Source organism: Dendrobates tinctorius, unplaced genomic scaffold, assembly GCF_039654945.1.
Source record: "Dendrobates tinctorius isolate UK_male_01 unplaced genomic scaffold, ASM3965494v1 ptg000192l, whole genome shotgun sequence".
Lineage (NCBI taxonomy): Eukaryota > Metazoa > Chordata > Amphibia > Anura > Dendrobatidae > Dendrobates > Dendrobates tinctorius.
Genome location: NW_027361859.1, coordinates 11,695,001 through 11,716,322, shown reverse-complemented (window position 1 = coordinate 11,716,322; position 21,322 = coordinate 11,695,001). Strand labels below are relative to the sequence as shown.

The following is a 21,322-nucleotide window of genomic DNA, read 5'->3' as shown; positions in this document are numbered from 1 at the left end:
TCAGTGTTGTTATTCCCACCTATGCCACCACTGTCTCGCTTCACCACAGTACCGACTTCTGCTGCATATCACTGCACAGCCACCTGCATTCCTAGCCAAGCCGGGCACCACTACACCACACCAATGTCGAGTGCTGCTGGACACTCCACCCCCGCCACCACCATGTCAAGCGCTGCTGCTGTCTGGAGCACCAGTACTGCCACCATTACCACATCTTAGCGCACCTCCAGCGCTAAATCTGGTTGGGCCACCACCTCTTCACCTGTTCGTAGCACAGAGAGAACATCATCTCCGGATCGGAGCACCGCCACTTCTCCAATGTATGAGAGCACCACCACAACTCCGCACCATACAAGGAGCACCCCAACCACCACTCTTCAGAGGACCACCACCACCACCACATCTCCTCATAGGAGCACCGCCACCACTACTCTGCAGAGGATCACCGCCAACACTTCGCCTCCTCATCGCACCACCACAACTCCACATCAGAGGAGCACCGCCACCACTTCACCTGATCGGAGCACCGCCCACACTTCTCCCACCAGAAGCACCGAGCATAATTCACCTTCCATGAGCACCGACACCACCATTTTACCTTCAAGGAGCACCGCCAGCGCCACCACCAAGCACCCTAGGGGAGACCCACATTCTGTTTTTTTTTCCACTCGTCCTCGGACCACCAGCTCTAGGCGGTCAAGCCATGTAAGGCGGTTACACGGTGGTAGTCGGTCCAGGCAGGTGACTCCTGCCCCAAAGAAGAAAAAGCAAAAGACTTTGTTACTCAATCCCCCCTCTCCTTCCAATGTTTCACAACCTTCCTCCTTTATCATTCCTGACCTCCCTTCCCCCAGTAATTTAGAAGCACCTTCACCTAGAACCCCTTCCTCAGTTTCCAGCCGTTCCTCCTCTCTCCACACCCCCAAAGTATCCAACACTTCGCCCAAACGTCCTTCAAAGGGAAAATAATTAAAAAAAATAAAAATAAATATTGAATATTTTGTGTTCAAATAATGTTTGGTTAATGTCTCTTTCGCCGCCTACACACACTGCACCGTACACACACTGCACCGTACACACACTGCGCTGTACACTTTTCTTTTTTGTGAACACATATCTCCAGAAATGGCATGTTTCGTATGTCAATCTTGGAGATATGTATTTGCAAAAAAGAAAAATCTATATGACGTGCATTTTTTACATGCCCTCCGTGTCTTTGCTCTGGTAAGACGTAATAGAGGATGGTGTTGATTGCAAGGCCTATCTATTGTTACCTTGATTAGTATCCTTATCAGTTAATCTACTATGGTGTTTTTTAACATCATTTAACTATTTTGAATACAATCCAAGGTTATTATAGATAGACCTTCTACTGTAAATAACCTCATCCTCTATTTAATGTGTGTTTACAAAGTGAGGAGATGATGTAGAAAATACATGTCATATGTTCATGAACCTGCCTTTGTATCATACTTTGAAATTTGTAGAAAAAACAATACAGGTATAAACACAGGGTTTTTATTAACATACACAACACATAAAAATTTGGTTACACCATTTGCTCTTGCCATTCCACCCGTCCTACATCAGAGGTGAAGTAGGCCACAAATTGGTCCCTCATTTGCCCTACTTCAACGGATGACCGTAGAGGGTGCTGATTAAATTCAGGCAAGGGGTTAGGAGAGGAATCATCTAGTTCAAAACTAGCGTGCTCTCTATCCATCTCAAAATTGTGTAGAACAACACAGGCCTTCACCACCTCATCCACGGTTTCTAGTTTAAGATTACTGGCTGTGTTGAGAATGCACCATCTGGACACTAGTATACCAAAGGCACACTCTACTGTTCTTCTGGCCCTGGTCAGCCTGTAATTAAAAATTCTTTTTGTGTGGTCCAAGTCCCGGCTGGAGCATGGTTTGAGCAGGTGTTGGCACATCTGGAATGCCTCATCACCAACCATTACAAAGGGCTGTGGCGGACCCTCGGTGTTGGGAAGAGGCCGTGGAATGGGGAAATTGAACTGGTTGCCATACAACCTCCGGCCCATGTCCGAGTTCTTAAAAGCCTGGGAGTCATTACCACGCCCAAATGCACCAATGTCCACTGCAACAAACTTACAGTCTGCATCAGAAATGGCCATTAGTACTGTAGAGAAGAACTTTTTATAGTTGTAGTACTTTAATCCAGTTCTCTTGGGTTTTATAATCCTGATGTGTTTCCCATCCACCGCACCCAAACAATTAGGGAAATTGCAGACTGTCCAGAATCTTTCTGCATTTTCAATCCACTTTTCCACAGTGGGAAGGGGCATGAATTCTGGACAGAGAATGTCTCACAAAGCCCGGCAGGTGTCTGCAACTATTCCAGACAAGGTGGGTATTCCAAGACGGAACTGGAAGTGCAGAGAAGAGAGGGTCTCTCCAGTAGCCAGGAATCTGGGACACAAAGAAACAACAAGAATTTATATTTGTGTATAGGGATTTTTAACACATAAAAAAAAAACCAAAAAGGGGCACACCAATAAATAAATATGCATCCTTTTCTTTAAAAAATGACCTCAAAACAATGCAGCATGCTTTTGTTAAGTACATGGCAGATCAAGAATTCTGCCAGAATATAATAGTACATCAAAGAACAAATAATATTATGTGGGTCGCCCTCGCACACCCAGGGCAGCGGGGTACTCGGTACCGGGCCGGTGTCAAGGCGGGAATGTGTCACAGCAGCGGTGACCCGGTCCGTGGCCCTGGGCGCCCAATATCAATGGCGGTGTTGTCAATGGTGTTAGAGTTAATATGAATAGTTTGTGACGCCTCCCGTGGTGTTTGGCAAGTAAGATGGTAAGCCAACGCTGCATGCAGATCCGCTGGGACTGATGGTGTGGTGCAGCAGAGATGGTATAGCTCCCCACAGGTGGAGCTGTAGTCCCAAGGCAGTGTAGGTACAATGGATGAGGAGAGGCGCAGAATGGTATGGATGCTGGTACCCAGGTGTAGTGGTGCGGGAATAACTGGAGGACACCAGAGTATGCGGTTCCAAAGCTTTAATCACTGTTTGCAGTTCACTCAACTGCCTGCCTCCGTACTGTGTTCTCCAGGTCAGGGCTCCAGCCAACCTCCAGGCAGGATAGGATTCTTCCTTCCACACTCCGCCAACATGTACCTTACTGAACGACTCCTCCAATGCGCCTTTAGATGCGAAGCACTCCAGTACTTAGTTACCCTGGAATGCCTCTCTCTAGGTGTTCCTAGTCTTTACTTGTATGACAGACAGCTGTAGCCTGCTTTGGGGACTCCTCACTTCGTCCCGGCTCTCTATTCAGTTGCTGTTGTGTCCCAAGTCTATGATGGGAGCAAGGCGTTAGTGGCTCACTACTCCTCCGGTGTCTGTTGCCGGACATAAAGATCCAATCAACCTCGGGGACCGGGCCCCGGCCTTTGCGCTCTCTGGACTGGAAGGGTTCTCTATCTTTCTTCAACCAGCTTCCCACCGTCCTTCTATTCTCCTTCGTTCCGATCTGTTCTATCTCTCTTATGGAAGGTTAAGATTGATAACCTATCAGTCTCTTTCTCTGGTCTTTCTCGTGCCAGCAGCCCAGATCACTGGGACCTGCTGCAGCACGTCCCTCAGACACCCATCTTCTCTCTTCTCTCTCCTCTAACCAACTGACCTTCTGTCAGACTGACCTGAAATCCTACACCTTCCCTCTCTTTTATATCTAACTCCACCCGCCTCTCAGGACATCTCGTGTTACGAAGCAGGGTTCCACAAGCGGTGCTCTGCTAACCCCCAGCCTGAAGCTGTTAGGTGGCCCCACTGAACTATCCTGTGTGTGGAATGCAGGTGTGGAGCGTGGTCAGGAGTTCCCAGCCTACCTGGATGGTGGGGCACTACACCTTAGGAGAAGGTGCAGTACCTCTGTGGCGACTGAAGCCTCAGGGGCGCCACATTATGCAGTCAGTGCTTTTGCTATATTACGTACCGTAATGTGACCAGGAGCCGTTCCTCGGGAGGAATCGCACGACGGAGCTGTGTGTCCTGTCTACGGATGACATCTTGTACACGACCAAGTAAATACATGAAGCTTTGTTGGGACATCCATGTGTAATCCGTAAATTTATCCGTGTTTGCCTGTAGCTCGCAGTAGAGGGTGTGGTATGCTCCACGGCTCTCCTGGAGTTCAACAATAGGATGAATCCACAAACGCTGCCGCTGCCATCTTCGCTGTCTCGCTCTCTCCCTTTGTTCATGGCAAGCAACTGCGTAAGCCTGAGCCATCCTGACGTCCAGATCCAAGTTGAAGTGAAAGCTCTTCCAGCGCAGATCCATGTCTTCATCAAAAACTGCCAGCAACTGGGAAGAATAGCTGTAAACTGGGTCTAGATAAGGAATTCCAATAACATGCCCACTGCTGTCCAATTGGTGGAGTATGAGTCACTAATTGGTCAATGATTTTTAATCCTGATTGTGACATTATGCGCAATAATCACGCAAACGCATGCAAAACGCTTACAAACGCATATAATCGCTGTGTTTTTTTGGCTTACCGCGCACAATTATGTCCCAAAAAACCGCTGCGTTTACAAGCGTTTGTAAGCGGTTTTTAATGCGTTTGATGTGCGCTCAAAACGCAGCGCAAAAAAACGCTAGTGTGAAACTAGCCTAAGTGGGGTTTTTTTCAGTCAAGATGGTGTGCAGAGTATACATTAATGAGAAAAAATGACCTTTTTTTTAATTTACCAAATGGCTGCAATGAAACAAAGAGTGGAAAATTTAAAGGGTTTGAATACTTTCCATACCCACTGTATTTAGTGTGACCTCTGCCAGAGCCTATCCTATGGAAGAGGGGTCACCAGCATTCAGACCCTCAGCAACTGATGGCCCTTTAACCCCTAATCCCCGGAGCTTTTTCGGTGGATCATGACAAGAGGTTAGCTACATTGAAGATCATTAAGGAAGGTGAAGCATTCTTAGACAGAGCAGAATTATCCCTTCATGTAAAGGCACTGTCACACTTAGCGATGCACCAGCGGTCCCGACCAGCGATATGACGCGGTCAGGATCGCTGGTGCATCGCTAAGTGGTCGCTAGTGAGCTGCCACACAGGCAGATCTCACTAGCGACATCGCTGGGGACGGGGGGTCGCTACTTACCTGTCACACCAGGCGATCCTGCGTCCTCCCGCCCGGTTCCACGCGTCGCTCGTCATCACAGCAGGAAGCGCCGCAGGAAGCTGACGATGAGAAACAGTCCAGGACGTTCTCGCGCGATCAGCGATAACCAGCGGGGGAGCAGATTGTAGGTAAGTATCACACACAGCGATATCGCTAGCAATATCGCTATAACGTCACAAGTTATAGCGATATTGCTAGCGATATCTCTTAGTGTGACATGCCCTTTACAGAAAGAGAAGAAATTCGAAGTGCACCTGAAGAAACAGAGGAATGGAGACATGTGACCCAGAGAAGCAGGAGGATCGGGAGGCAGTCAGCGCCCATACTGCTCAGGAACCAGTACCAGGCTCTTACGCAGAAGAATGATGAAGAAATACATCAGAATAAGACTTTGCCCACAAAGAACAACATTGTACGCCCTCAGAGTCCTCCTGGATGGAGAAAGAAAAATGTTGTGAAGAAACGGAGAGTGGTGGTCTTGGGGGATTCCCTGTTGAGAGGAACAGAGGCCGCTATCTGCAGACCAGATATAACCTCAAGAGAAATGTGCTGTCTTCCAGGTGCAAAAATTAAAGATGTGTCTGGCAGGATATCAGGACTCTTCAGACCTACAGATGACTACCCATTCCTGCTAATACATGTGGGGACAAATGACACCGCAAGTAACGACCTGGAAACCATCTGCAGTGACTTTGAAAACTTAGGTGAGATAGTGAAAGAACTGGGAGCGCAGATGGTCTACTCTTCCATCCTCCAAGTGGATGGCCGTGGAACTAGGAGGTGGAGTAAGATTCTGCAAGTGAACAACTGGCTACATCGATGGTGCCGTCAGCAAGGATTTTGATTTCTGGATCACGGAGTGAATTGCCTATAATGATGGACTACTTGCTAGAGATGGGGTGCACCTTACGAAGACTGGAAAACATGTATTTGGAAGTCGCCTTGCTACACTCATCAGGAGAGCTTTAAACTAGAACAGTGGGAAGGGAAGCAAAAGGCCAGAAAAAGCCATATACCTGGCAAATACTATTGAGAACTCTGCTATTAGAAGTGGAAAAGAAGAACAAAGACATAAGCATCTAAATAATAACAATATTGGGCATGAGTAGCCCATTCACTATCTCCATCCATCCCTCACTCCCTCAAGATGGCTGGACCATCATTGTAAATACACCATTGTAAATACACACCTGTACTTTGTATCTCCCCACCTCATTGTAGATTGTATGCTCTCACGAGCAGGGTCGTCTTATTTTGCTTTAATTATTGTATTGTTAAAGTTGTTACTTATGACTTGTGTTTTGAAACTGTTAAACTCTAAAGCATTACGGAATATGTTGGCGCTATATAAATAAAGATTATTATTATTAAAGATTATTATTATTATTGGAGAAAGAGAAACAATCACAAACTAAAATGTTTCTATACTAATGCACAAAGCATGGGCAACAAACAAGGAGAATTGGAACTACTAACGCAGGAAAAGAAATATGATGTACTTGGAATCACTAAAACTTGGTGGGACGATACACATGATTGGAATACAAGGCTAGAAGGCTACAAATTATTTGCAGGAAACATACATGATAAACGAGGAGGAGGTGTCGCATTGTATGTTAGAAACGCGTATATCTGCACAGAGATCCAAGCTTCAGAGACTGGGAGTTCAGTGGAGACTGTTTGGGTAAGAATACAAGGACAGAACAATGGAAAGGACACCATTGTAGGCATTTACTATAGGCCGCCTGTGCAAGCTGAAGATATGGATGAAGTCTTTATGCATCAAATGGCCAAGTTCTCCAAAAAATATGACATAGTGGTCGTGGGAGATTTCAACTATCCAGACATTTTTTGGGATTCTCTCAGGCAAAACAAACAGGTCAAGCAAATTCTTTCCTCTCTTGCAGACAACTTTATCTTCCAAAAGGTAGGGGAGAAAACAAGGGTATCTGCTACCTTGGATCTAATCCTTATAAACAGGGAGGAAATGGTTGAAGAGGTAAGAATGGTTGGGACCCTAGAAGGTAGTGACCATGCTATTTTAGAATTTTGGATAACTAGAGGAGGAAGACCTGTGAAGACTCAAACTTCAAGGTTAGATTTCAGAAAGGCAAATTTTAAGGGACTCAGAAAGAGAATCGGAGGGATCCAATGGTTGGACATCCTTAAGGGCAAAAAATGTCCAAGAAGGATGGGAAATTTTGAAAAATGAGATTCTCAAAGCACAATCGTTAACAATTCCGAAAAGGAAAGAATAGGAAGCATTTAAGGAAACCAGGATGGATGAACACAGAACTTAAACTTGTGCTAAAAAGAAATAAATATTTATCAAATGGAAAGAGGGAGGCATATCTAAAGAAGAATCTAATGCTGTCTGCAGAACCTGCAGGGGACGCATCAGATTATCTAAAGCTGACAATGAATTAAGGCTTGCAATAGACATCAAAAGCAATATAAAAGGATTTTGGGGATATGTCAAAAATAAAAGTCAAAGATGCTATAGGAGTTTTACAGGATGAAAATGATGAAATGGTAGGAAAGGATGTTGAGCTGGCCGAACTTTTAAATTCCTATTTTGCATCTGTTTTCTCTCTGAAAGGAAATGTAATATATCAACTGATCTTCACTGTCCTATTAAAGGAATAGAAGAATCCACACTATCTATAAACAGAAAGATAGTGAGGGAATACTTAGCTAACAAAAATTAATTCAATTCTCCATGTCCAGACGAATTACACCCCATAGTACTGAAGGAGATAGCAGAAGAAATTTTTGAACCAATCTCCATAATATTTGAAAATTCTTGGAGATCAGGAGAAATCCCAGAAGACTGGAGAAGAGCAAATGTTGTTCCTCTCTTCAAAAAAGGGAAGAAGGTGGACCCAGGGAACTATAGGCCGGTGAGTTTGACTACTATACCAGGAAAGATATTTGAAAAAATTATTAAACAACATGTATGTACAGTACAGACCAAATGTTTGGACACACCTTCTCATTCAAAGAGTTTTCTTTATTTTCATGACTTTTAGATTCACTCTGAAGGCATCAAAACTATGAATTAACACATGTGGAATTATATAATTAACAAAAAAGTGTGAAACAACTGAAAATATGTCTTATATTCTAGGTTCTTCAAAGTAGCCACCTTTTGCTTTGATTACTGCTTTGCACACTCTTAGCATTCTCTTGATGAGCTTCAAGAGGTAGTCACCGGAAATGGTCTTCCAACAGTCTTGAAGGAGTTCCCAGAGATGCTTAGCACTTGTTGGCCCTTTTGCCTTCACATTGCGGTCCAGCTCACCTCAAACCATCTCGATTGGGTTCAGGTCTGGTGACTGTGGTGGTCAGGTCATCTGGCGTAGCACCCCATCACTCTCCTTCTTGGTCAAATAGCCCTTACACAGCCTGGAGGTGTGTTTGGGGTCATTGTCCTGTGAAAAATAAATGATGGTCCAACTAAACGCAAACCGGATGGAATAGCATGCGGCTGCAAGATGCTGTAGTAGCCATACTGGTTCCGTATGCCTTCAATTTTAAATAAATCCCCAACAGTGTCACAGGCAAAACACCATCACACCTCCTCCTCCATGCTTCACGGTGGGAACCAGGCATGTAGAGTCCATCCGTTCACCTTTTCTGCATCGCACAAAGACACGGTGGTTGGAACCAAAGATCCCAAATTTGGACTCATCAGTCCAAAGCACAGATTTCCACTGGTCTAATGTCAATTCCTTGTGTTCTTTAGGCCAAACAAGTCTCTTTTGCTTGTTGCCTGTCCTTAGCAGTGGTTTCCTAGCAGCTATTTTACCATGAAGGCCGCCTGCACATAGTCTTCTCTTAGCAGTTGTTGTAGAGATGTGTCTGCTTCTAGAAGTCTGTGTGGCATTGACCTGGTCTCTAATCTGAGCTGCTGTTAACCTGCGATTTCTGAGGCTGGTGACTCAGATGAACTTATCCTCTGCAGCAGAGGTAACTCTTGGTCTTCCTTTCCTGGGACGGTCCTCATGTGAGCTAGTTTCTTTGTAGCGCTTGATGGTTTTTGCCACTGCACTTGGGGACACTTTCAAAGTTTTCCCAATTTTTCAGACTAACTGACCTTCATTTCTTAAAGTAATGATGGCCACTCGTTTTTCTTTACTTAGCTGCTTTTTTCTTGCCATAATGCAAATTCTAACAGTCTGTTCAGTAGGACTATCAGCTGTGTATCCACCAGACTTCTACACAACACAACTGATGGTCCCAACCCCATTTATAAGGCAAGAAATCCCACTTATTAAACCTGACAGGGCACACCTGTGAAGTGAAAACCGTTTCCGGTGACTACCTCTTGAAGCTCATCAAGAGAATGCCAAGAACGTGCAAAGCAGTAACCAAAGCAAAAGGTGGCTACTTTGAAGAACCTAGAATATAAGACATATTTTCAGTTGTTTCACACTTTTTTGTTAATTATATAATTCCACATGTGAATGCCTTCAGAGTGAATCTACAGTTTCCATAGTCATGAAAATAAAGAAAACTCTTTGAATGAGAAGGTGTGTCCAAACATTTGGTCTGTACTGTAGGTACCTGGATAAGAATGAAGTGATTAATCAGAGTCAGCATGGGTTTGTAACTATTAAGTCATGTCAGACTAACTTAATTTCCTTCTAAGACAGAATTACTGACTGGGTGGATCAGGGAAATGCTGTAAATATAGTATATCTTGACTTCAGCAAAGCATTTGACAAAGTATCTCACACCATCCTTATTGAAAAAATGACTAAGTATAGAATGGACAAGGCAACTGTTGGGTGGATTCAAAACTGACTTAGTGATCGGACCCAAAGAGTGGTAAGAGTGGTTGTAAATGGCTGCACATCCAGTTGGAAGAATGTCTCAAATGGGTACCATAGGGCTCTATCCTGGGCCCTGTATTGTTCAACATCTTTATCAGTGATTTAGATCAAGGAATTGAGGGTACACTGATTAAATTTGCTGATGACACAAAGTTGGGAGGGATAGATAATACTAGAGAAAAGAGAGAAAGGATTCAAAAAGATACAAATAAATTGGAGTAGTGGGCAGCCACTAACAGAATGGTTTTTAACAGGGAAAATGCAAAGTACTACATCGGGGCAATAAAGATGAAAAAGCATATACAGAATGGGAGGAATAGGGCTAAGCAACAGCACATATGAAAAATATTTGGGTATATTATTAGATCATAATCTAAACATGAGTCAACAGTGTGATGCAGCAGCAAAAAAAGACAAATTAAATTCTGGGATGTATTAACAGAAGCATACAGTCTAGATCACATGAAGTCATTATCCCCCTCTACTCCTCTTTGGTCAGACCTCATCTGGAATACTGTGCCCAGTTTTGGGCACCACATTTTAAAAAAGACATCAACAAACTGGAGCAAGTTCAGAGAAGAGTGACCAGAATGGTGACCGGTCTGCAAACCATGTCCAAAGAGGAACGGTTACAGGATTTGGGAATATTTAGCTTGCAAAAAAGAAGACTGAGAGGAGACTTAATAGCTTTCTACAAATATCTCAAGGGCTGTCACATTGTAGAAGGATCATCTTTATTCTCACTTGCACAAGGAAAGACTAAAAGCAGTGGGATGAAACTGAGTGGGAGGAGACACAGATTAGATATTAGAAAAAACTTTTTGACAGAGTGATCAATGAGTGGAACAGGCTGCCACAAGAGGTGGTGATTTCTCCTTAAATGAAAGTCTTCAAACAGAGACTTGCCAGACATCTGTCTAGTATGATTAAGTGAATCCTGCTTTGAGCAGGGGGTTGGACAAGATGACCCAGGAGGTCCCTTCCAACTCTACCATTCTATGATTTCATGATTCTGTCATCATCCCCCTTCTCTAAACAGCTCCTTATCATTATCTCCTTCTACAAACAATCCCTCATCATTGTCCCCCCCTTCTCCATCCAGCCCCTCATCATCATCCCTCCTCCACGCAGCCCCTCATCATCATCCTCCATTCTCCACACAGCTCCTCATCATCCCCCCTTCTCCACACAGACCATCATCATTATTCCCCTTTCTCCTCACAGCCCCTTATCATCACCCCTTTCTCCTCACAGCCTCTCATCATCACCCCCTTCTCCACACAGCCCTTCATTACCCCCCTTCTCTACACAGCCCCTCATCATCATCCCCCTTCTCTAAACAGACTCTTATCATCATCCCCCTTCTCCACAGCCCCTCATCATCATTCCTCCTTTATGCAGCACTTCATAATCATCCCCCTTCTCCATGCAGCCCCTCATCATCATCCGCCCTTCTCCATGCAGCCCCTCATCATCATCCCCCCTTCACCACGCATCCCTTCATCATCATCCCCCCTTCTCCACGTAGCCGCTCATTATCTTCCCCCTTCTCCATGCAGCCCCTCATCATCATCCCCCCTTCACCACGCATCCCTTCATCATCATCCCCCCTTCTCCACGTAGCCGCTCATTATCTTCCCCCTTCTCCATGCAGCCCCTCATCATCCTCCTTTTCCACACAGCCCCTGATCATCACCTTCCCTATGCAGCCTCACTCGAGTAACATCAACCCTTTCCAAAAATACATCCTCAGAGCACTCACACTGAGTCCTATGTCCTCATTCCCATTTGTACAAAGGTCCATAGAGAAGCCCCTCCGTCCTCTTCTCACATGGCTCCATGGTGCATCCCCTTCATCCTCTTCTCACATGGCTCTATGGGGCAACTCCTCTGTCCTCTCCTCACGGCTCCATGGTTCAGCACCCTCAGTCCTCTCCTCACATGGCTCCATGGTGCAGGCCCACAGTTCTGTCCTCACAGGGCTTCACAATGCAGCCCCTCATTTCCCTCCTCTCCTCTCCAGCGGCCTAAGAACAACGTGGCTTCCTGCTATTGGGTCTTCACCAGACTGAAGAAGGCCCCGCCCCTTTCGGTGACATAATTCCCTCAAAAAAATCATTTGCGGCTCTGCAGGTGGAGGCATGTGGAGATTCCCCATTACTGGCACATTAATACTAGAAATATATTGCACGGGGATATCGCAGCCAGTTCCCACAAGAAAAATCCTGGAAACACAGAATTAGAAATGATTCTTTCTCCGCAGTTTCTATAGGACTTAACACATTCCTGATTCCGGAGAGTAATAGAAATACGGCAGAAAACAGAGGAAGAAAGCTCAGAGAAGAAGCTTCATAGAAAGACATTGAAGTTACAGACGCTATTTAACCCTTTGCGAGAAAGTGATTTCAAGGAGTAAATCCAGAACACGTCTCTGTAGAAGTTTCCTGCGTTGTGATTGTAAATCCGCTGCGGTCGCCTCTTCTAACACCGACCATCGGAGATCAGAACTTTTGTCGCAATCTCCAAGAAATGTCCGGCCACGGTGATCTCACCAAACTTCTACTCTTTCTCATTCTTTTCTTGTAGAGGCCGCAGTGGATTTCATCCTTGATCCATAGAGCCAAATAGATGAGCGATGTTCCTTCAGTCTGATGTTAATTGATGGTGACGTTTGTCCAACATCCACTTTACCATAAGGCACTTTACCGAGTAAATCCCACCACAACTGTAGCAGGTAAAGACCCCAATATCCACAGGTGTCTGTTCTAATTGGGGGGAAACTATCCCCTCTAATAATCCTCAGACAGTTCTGACAAACACGGGAAAGTGCCCCTTTATGGAGGGGACAGAAAGTCTGTTTAGTCACTTTAGCTTCATAGTATCAGCTCTAATCATATCCTAGGGAAAAAGAAACACTGTACATGGAGTCATTAGCATCCAATATCTCCTGTCTTGTTGTTCTTACAAAAAATCTTTTATAAAATCCTCAAACTTCTGTGTGTGACTCAGACCTGAGATCTAACGTGATAGAAGATTACAGTGCGGGGAAGATGGGAAACCTTCATATAGACGGCCGGTGGGGATGGAGTCAGTGACGGACTCTGGCCAAATATGTTTCTAGAGCCGTAGTAGAAGATGAAGATGTCGTCCTCATCATGAAGTAGTTATTTCTCCTGTCACGTGTAATGAATATCTCCTGCAGTATTGCTAATGCCGATTCCAGTGTCGGGAAATGAGAGGAGAATTAGCGTTATGGAAGATGAGTCTATGAGGAACGTATTCAGCTGCCGACTCCGAGGGAGAAACTGCTTGTTGTCTGTGGCCTAAATATATAGGTTTTATTAGTAAATCAAAATGAGGAAATGGTTGCACTCAATTGCATTAAGACATGTCAATGTGAAATACATGAACTGTGAATAGCGGAATGGCTTTTGAAATTTAGGAAAAACACGTGAGATGCTTAGCACAAAATTTGGCCAAAAAATGTGAGCCCATTCACCAACGTCAAGGTAATCTCATGGATCGAATGGGTCCCTGATCTAACTGCCTAGTGTGAACACTTACCTCTGGCTAATAACTTGGTAAAGCCTATATTTATGGGAAGGTCGGAACCAAATGTGATTGGATGTAATTAAAATGTAATTGTTTTTATTGGTAGATGTCAGGGGAAAAAAAACAGAATGTTGTAAAATAAATAAAAATACCATTTCTGCTTGGGTCCCACGTCCGCTCCGCATTTCCTTGTCAGTCCCAACGAACTTGTGATTCCTACAGCTAATCGGTTGCCAAAGCAGTGAGTAACATAGTCAGTGATTGGGAGTATGGAGAGATGTCTTAGTCAGCAATTCTACTTATGTTCCAGTTCATACAAGACTAGAGAATAAAACATCTACACGTTCTATCTTCTCCTATGTTTCCCTTATTATCTCCAGTAATTGTATTATTACACAGGATTGTTATGATGTTACATCGGCTCATCTTCTTCTCATTCAGGTCTCTACAATCAGATTCTCTCTGAAGATCTTCTATATGAGAGAATTTTCCTGATTTACACATCAAAGATGGATATGGGCCGAGACAAGATGGCGGAGAGGATATTACACCTCACCCTAGAGATCCTCTTCCGGCTTACTGGAGAGGTGAGAGATTCTGATGACGACACATTACATCATTCTTATCTATGGGAATAACAGATGGACAGAACTGGAGAGGTGAGGACTCTGGAAATGTCTGTAGTGAGATTTATTAATGTGTCTCTCCATAACCAGAAATACACAGTAGTGAGGAAGAAGACCTCTAGTGAGCACTGTCAGGACCCTGTGTCCCCTGTGTCTGAGGGATGGGGAAGACCCCTGAGCCCAATCACGGGGCCTCCACCTCAACCCCTGATACATGAGGACATCAATGACCAGAAGATCCTAGAACTCACCTACAAGATGATTGAGCTGCTGACTGGAGAGGTGACACTGCTGGGAATGCTGGGACATTATACCGTAACGCTATGAAGGGATGGGGGGGATGATGGTATCATTGTATGTGTCAGGTTCCTATAAGGTGTCAGGATGTCGCTGTCTATTTCTCCATGGAGGAGTGGGAGTATTTAGATGGACACAAAGATGTGTACAAGGAGGACATGATGGAGGTTCCCCAGCCCCTCACATCACCAGGTAATAGACAGGACTAAATACACACGGCCTATAATTATCTGTGTATAAAGAATGAATTCAGTCCCTGTATGTGTTTCCACCAGATTCATCCAGTAAGAGGAGAACACCAGAGAGATGTCCCCGTCCTCTTCTACCACAGGACTGTAAACAAGAAGATCCCAATGTTCCACAGGATCATCAGGTAGATGGAGAGAAGATGTCATGAGATCTCCCTTATGATGTGTAGATGGCTGTAAAGGTCTGGTGCTGGGTCTTTCCATTTCAAGTGAACAAATGAATATAATCACTAGATTTTTAATTTTCACAATTTATTCTTTGGTAATATTGTGTTATAGTATGCAAAATGAGAAGAAAAATTCTATACATTTTGGGCTTTTTTAAATTCATTTTCAGAGTTGTGGAAATAATGTGAATTTCTGGGAAAAAACACCTTTCAACTTAGAACAGTACAGGTTTTCAACACATACGGTAAGTCACAAGAGTATCTTTGTTAATATTTTACCCATGCAAAATCAGATGCAAAATTTTAAAAAAGGCATTTCCAAAAAATCAATATGAAATAAAATTTGTAAAAAATCCACATGTGCTTCCTATGCTCCTAGTCACATCTGTACCAATATTTAAGTTGGGATCTCAATGGGACCATACTAAAAAAAAACCTCTATATAAACAGTGTGAATTTGAAAATCTTGAATTCAGATCTGTTCTGCCTGTGGTCTATTAGTGTAGGGTCTATGTTTTCCAAATAAAAACTAAATTTTTTAGATATTGGGAAGGTTGCGTTGGCTGATTCTTCACACAGCTGACTGGACCGTGAGATGAGCTTTATAAACACTCAAATCTTCCCGCTCAAACTCCTCTCCACCAATCCAGTCACATCTCCCCGATCTGCCCGGTAAGGGAGACAACCTGAGCAGATTCTAGAAAGGCGAGTACCACAGGCACATCCCAGAAGGGGTTTCAAATATAGCAGTAATTCAAATAGAAAAAGGAGCAAATGAATAAGTACCTGAAGGGGAAAATTAAGGGGTTATTACTGCACGAGTAAAGTATTATAAAAGTAAGAGAGGCAAAGGAGAACCCATGACCTGACGCGCCTGGGCCTGTGCCCTATGGCTGAGTTAAACCAAGAGTAATCTCTACACAGGCATCCCGCAAGTCCGTGTACTACAATCCAGGCTGGTGTGTTCACTTTCAGTGCATTTGTATTAATAGTTTAATGGTTTTCTTTTTGTATTAAAACTGACTTTAGTAAAATCTGTACTTACATAGTGTAGAGTAGTGAAAAGCTCAATTTTTATTACTGTGTTACTATAGAGTAGAGGTCCCCAACCCTTCTGACCTTGAGAGCCACATTCAGCACTGAGCGAGGCTTGCAAGCCACATCCAGCTCTCGCCACACTCACAGTAGTGACACCCAGAGGCCCTATTACTGGTATAATGACAGCCAAAGCTTGCCCAGACAAATCACACTGAGGCAGTATACCAAGATCCAGGGGTTCCTACCTTACCCCCTCTCCGATCTGCACTACTATGAGGAGCTACTCACTAAACTCACCATCTGGAGATCTACTCTTCATAACTGATTGCTAGACCTGGTGCTGATGCACCAAGCTGGTAGACAGCCGCGAAACACACATCATGGGCCCGTGAGCCACAAGAGACTCTGGAGCCACATTTTTATTACCTAAGATTAACAGTTTAGCATCTTTCTCACACAGCAATGGCTGGTAATTCTAACTTCGGAATGGCTTTTAGTATATACTGTTGCAATCCTTTTGAAAAAAATTAAACACGAAACAATAAGAAATCTTAGGCCAGTACAAGATTGGATATTTGATGCAACTCCATCAATCAAAGCAGGCATGAAAATTTGTGATCGTTGTAGAAAGCAACTTGCAAAAGAGAAAGATAATATACCGGCCGAAAATTTGCAAGAACCTGAAACTCCAATCATGGATGAGAAGTCTATAAATCCTGACTTAATAATAGGGTATTTCAATAAATAACTTTTTAACTTTGAAGAGTCACGTATTGCATTTTCCAGTTTATTGCAAAAGAAAATTAGAAAATGCAGCAAAAAAGGTGACCCAAGAACTGGTAGGTGAAACAGAAGAAGATGAAGGAAGATTTTACTTTAGTATTAAACTAAACATACTGTATAATTAGGATGAGATTGTATTTAGAAAATCACACTTAAAAATGTGATCCCAAGGAGAGCCTTACTTGAATCCTTGTACAAATGTAACCAAAAACTCAAGCAACATATGCCTTTAAAAAAAATAACATATTGTTTTTTTTCAAAATTACCCATCAAAATTTTGAATTTGACTTCTCAAAAGCAAAATATCAACAAATATAATCGTGTGACAGATCAAATTAAACTCTGTACCATTCTAAACAAAACAGTGCCTCCCCCATCCCTTCATCTTATTTTTAACCCGAGATATGATAACAAATGTAACATCATACAAGCCCAAATTTCAGACTTTTTCAAAACTTTAAAAATCTATAAAAAAAATTACTAATGAAGATAACAATGTAAAACTTTTTCTTTGTAATTCACTAAAGTAGCACTTAAAAAAAAAACTAATAAAAATCTGAAGACATTGGGTAAAAAAAATATTCATATTGGGATCACTTGAAATAGAATTAACCTGCTCAGTCTTGTTTTATCCACCAGTATTATATGTTTTATACTTGTGTAATGAGAACGGTGGAGATGGCAGGATTAGAGCTGATCATAGATGGGACTTCTCCATCTGTCTGTGACTTTTACAATATTTGTTTCAGGGTGAAGATCTGACCCATTTTAATATTATAGAGACATATGTGAGGGGCGATGAGTACTGTAAAGAGGAGATTCCCACGTATGACTACCCAGGTGAGTAGTGACCACTAAACATAGAGAAGTCACAGATTCTTCTCAGTCACCAGCTCAGTCACATGGGAAGAAGGAATCAATATCACCATTACACACTGAACGGGAAACCACTGGGTAAATCTGACATGGAGAAGGACTTGGGGATCCTAGTTAATGATAAACTTACCTTGAGCAGCCAGTGCCAGTCAGCGGCTGCCAAGGCAAACAGGATCATGGGGTGCATTAAAATAGGTCTGGATACACATGATGAGAGCATTATACTGCCTCTGTACAAATCTCTGGTTAGACCGCACATGGAATACTGTGTACAGTTTTGGGCACCGGAGCTCAGGAAGTATATAATGGAACTAGAGCGAGTACAAAGGAGGGCAACAAAATTAATAAAGGGGATGAGGAACTACAATACCCAGAGAGATTAGCAAAATTAGGTTTATTTAGTCTAGAAAAAAGACGACTGAGGGGCGATCTAATAACCATGTATAAGTATATAAGGGGACAATACAAATATCTCTCTGAGGATCTGTTTATACCAAGGAAGGTGACGGTCACAAGGGGGCATTCTCTGCGTCTGGAGGAGAAAAGGTTTTTCCACCAACACAGAAGAGGATTCTTTACTGTTAGGGCAGTGAGAATCTGGAATTCCTTGCCTGAGGAGGTGGTGATGGCGAACTCAGTCGAAGGGTTCAGGAGAGGCCTGGATGTCTTCCTGCAGCATAACAATATTGTATCTTACAGTTATTAGGCTCTTTAGAAAGATGCAGATCTGGGGATTTATTCTGATGGAATATAGGCTGAACTGAATGGACAAATGTCTTTTTTCGGCCTTGCTAAGTATGTTGCTACGTTACTATGTCACAGATTCTTCTCTGAGGCACTGTCTTTTTGTCTATTACTATGGAACTTGTTCCAGGATGGACTCCCTGGTTTTGATGTGCGCCTTTACAAATCTGTCTTAAAGGGGTTGTCCGGGCTTTTCACATAAAGAAGAATTCCTTACTGTATGATGAGGGCTGCTTCATGTGGTCGGGGAGGGCCTGTAGCTATGGAGGGTGGGGTTGTTGTTATAGAGGGCATGTTTGGAGTAGAGTAGGAGGTTACGACTAGTTCTCATTTCAATGCCATAACACCCCCCTTGGACGTTCTGTTCAGAATATCTAGAAAACCGTGCAAACTAGTGACAGAAAGTAAATTACTTATTGTCATAATTCTGCAGCCCAGATATGTACTGAGATTATGTGAAAAGCCCGGACAACCCCTTTAAAGACTTTGACGCTTATAGGGTGCGGTTTAACTTTTTGTTTTTCGGTAACAGATTCTTCTCAGTCATCGGCTGTGGGCAAACTTCATTTTTATGATCGCCAACATTAAATGTGCAGTGAGGCCAAGTGTGAATTTCTGTACAGTAACAACAGAGTTTCCCTTTATCCTGACTTTTCAGTTTGTTTTAAAACTAACTAACTTCAAGGAGGATTGTGATAAACTACATAAAACACATTACTCCTGTGCCATGATATATCTATAAGCTGTGCGTGGCTGATGGCTGTAATATACATTTATTCACACCTGCAGGAGATGTGTTGGCATGGCTCAAGCCCTGGTTTCATAGATTCACTCCACATCATAAATTATATTATGTTTTCAATCCTAAAGGATTCAGATTACTGCACAATCTCTCCTGAAATATGGAACACTAATACTTTCTCTACTCTTCTGGTCAGGACTCATAGTAGCTCCAATGGTCCACCATAAATGAGTGCAACATAGAATGAAAAAATGACTTTTTTTTACGGGTTCATTCTGGATGATAGTTTGAGATCGGCCTGCCTCACTTACAGTGGGGCAAAAAAGTATTTAGTCAGTCAGCAATAGTGCAAGTTCCACCACTTAAAAAGATGAGAGGCGTCTGTAATTTACATCATAGGTAGACCTCAACTATGGGAGACAAACTGAGAAAAAAAAATCCAGAAAATCACATTGTCTGTTTTTTTTTTTCATTTTATTTGCATATTATGGTGGAAAATAAGTATTTGGTCAGAAACAAAATTTCATCTCAATACTTTGTGATATATCCTTTGTTGGCAATGACAGAGGTCAAACGTTTTCTGTAAGTCTTCACAAGGTTGCCACACACTGTTGTTGGTATGTTGGCCCATTCCTCCATGCAGATCTCCTCTAGAGCAGTGATGTTTTTGGCTTTTCGCTTGGCAACACGGACTTTCAACTCCCTCCAAAGGTTTTCTATAGGGTTGAGATCTGGAGACTGGCTAGGCCACTCCAGGACCTTGAAATGCTTCTTACGAAGCCACTCCTTCGTTGCCCTGGCGGTGTGCTTTGGATCATTGTCATGTTGAAAGACCCAGCCACGTTTCATCTTCAATGCCCTTGCTGATGGAAGGAGGTTTGCACTCAAAATCTCACGATACATGGCCCCATTCATTCTTTCATGTACCCGGATCAGTCGTCCTGGCCCCTTTGCAGAGAAACAGCCCCAAAGCATGATGTTTCCACCACCATGCTTTACAGTAGGTATGGTGTTTGATGGATGCAACTCAGTATTCTTTTTCCTCCAAACACGACAAGTTGTGTTTCTACCAAACAGTTCCAGTTTGGTTTCATCAGACCATAGGACATTCTCCCAAAACTCCTCTGGATCATCCAAATGCTCTCTAGCAAACTTCAGACGGGCCCGGACATGTACAGGCTTAAGCAGTGGGACACGTCTGGCACTGCAGGATCTGAGTCCATGCTGGCGTAGTGTGTACTTATGGTAGGCCTTGTTACATTGGTCCCAGCTCTCTGCAGTTCATTCACTAGGTCCCCCCCGCGTGGTTCTGGGATTTTTGCTCACCGTTCTTGTGATCATTCTGACCCCACGGGGTGGGATTTTGCATGGAGCACCAGATCGAGGGAGATTATCAGTGGTCTTGTATGTCTTCCATTTTCTAATTATTGCTCCCACAGTTGATTTCTTCACTCCAAGCTGGTTGGCTATTGCAGATTCAGTCTTCCCAGCCTGGTGCAGGGCTACAATTTTGTTTCTGGTGTCCTTTGACAGCTCTTTGGTCTTCACCATAGTGGAGTTTGGAGTCAGACTGTTTGAGGGTGTGCACAGGTGTCTTTTTATACTGATAACAAGTTTAAACAGGTGCCATTACTACAGGTAATAAGTGGAGGAAAGAGGAGACTCTTAAAGAAGAAGTTACAGGTCTGTGAGAGCCAGAAATCTTGATTGCTTGTTTCTGACCAAATACTTATTTTCCACCATAATATGCAAATAAAATGAAAAAAAAACAGACAATGTGATTTTCTGGATTTTTTTTTCTCAGTTTGTCTCCCATAGTTGAGGTCTACCTATGATGTAAATTACAGACGCCTCTCATCTTTTTAAGTGGTGGAACTTGCACTATTGCTGACTGACTAAATACTTTTTTTGCCCCACTGTATGTGAGTCTGTAACTCCCTGTTAGTCTTTAAAAAATGTCTCCATTACCTCTTCCAAATGCCCGAGATCTAAATTTACGACACCTTAGCTTTGCACAATTATAAATAGTTTTCTTTAAAAGTATATTTCTTCTTGAAACTTGTGTGATAGAAAATATTGGCCCTTACGAAAATTTAGATTGCCTAGAGTCACAGAGCCTCTTACTCATTTTTTATACCTAAGAAAACTATTCAGCTTGATCATTTCAGTAGATGTGATATTGTCTGTAGTCACAGTGTTGCCCATCACCCTTTAACTTCTTTAACCACTCTACATCTGGA

The 21,322-nt window shown here is 43.1% G+C and overlaps 1 protein-coding gene and 1 long non-coding RNA gene across 2 annotated transcripts in view; one reads left to right on the top strand and one right to left on the bottom strand.

Moving 5' to 3' along the window:
• LOC141055858 (uncharacterized) overlaps positions 1–21,322 on the top strand; it is a 57,501-nt gene that overhangs the window by 27,222 nt on the left and 8,957 nt on the right. The window contains exons 2-6 of the mRNA XM_073552579.1: positions 14,003–14,148; positions 14,278–14,469; positions 14,553–14,676; positions 14,760–14,857; positions 17,470–17,560. Coding sequence (XP_073408680.1) covers positions 14,071–14,148; positions 14,278–14,469; positions 14,553–14,676; positions 14,760–14,857; positions 17,470–17,560 — 583 coding nt within the window. The 5' untranslated portion in view covers positions 14,003–14,070. The remainder of the gene's footprint in view (positions 1–14,002; positions 14,149–14,277; positions 14,470–14,552; positions 14,677–14,759; positions 14,858–17,469; positions 17,561–21,322) is intronic.
• On the bottom strand, positions 1,505–12,060 carry LOC141055879 (uncharacterized). Its single transcript, XR_012221545.1, has 2 exons — positions 11,772–12,060; positions 1,505–2,435 (listed from the first exon to the last, which is right to left on the bottom strand). It is a non-coding gene; the product is annotated as an uncharacterized lncRNA (long non-coding RNA).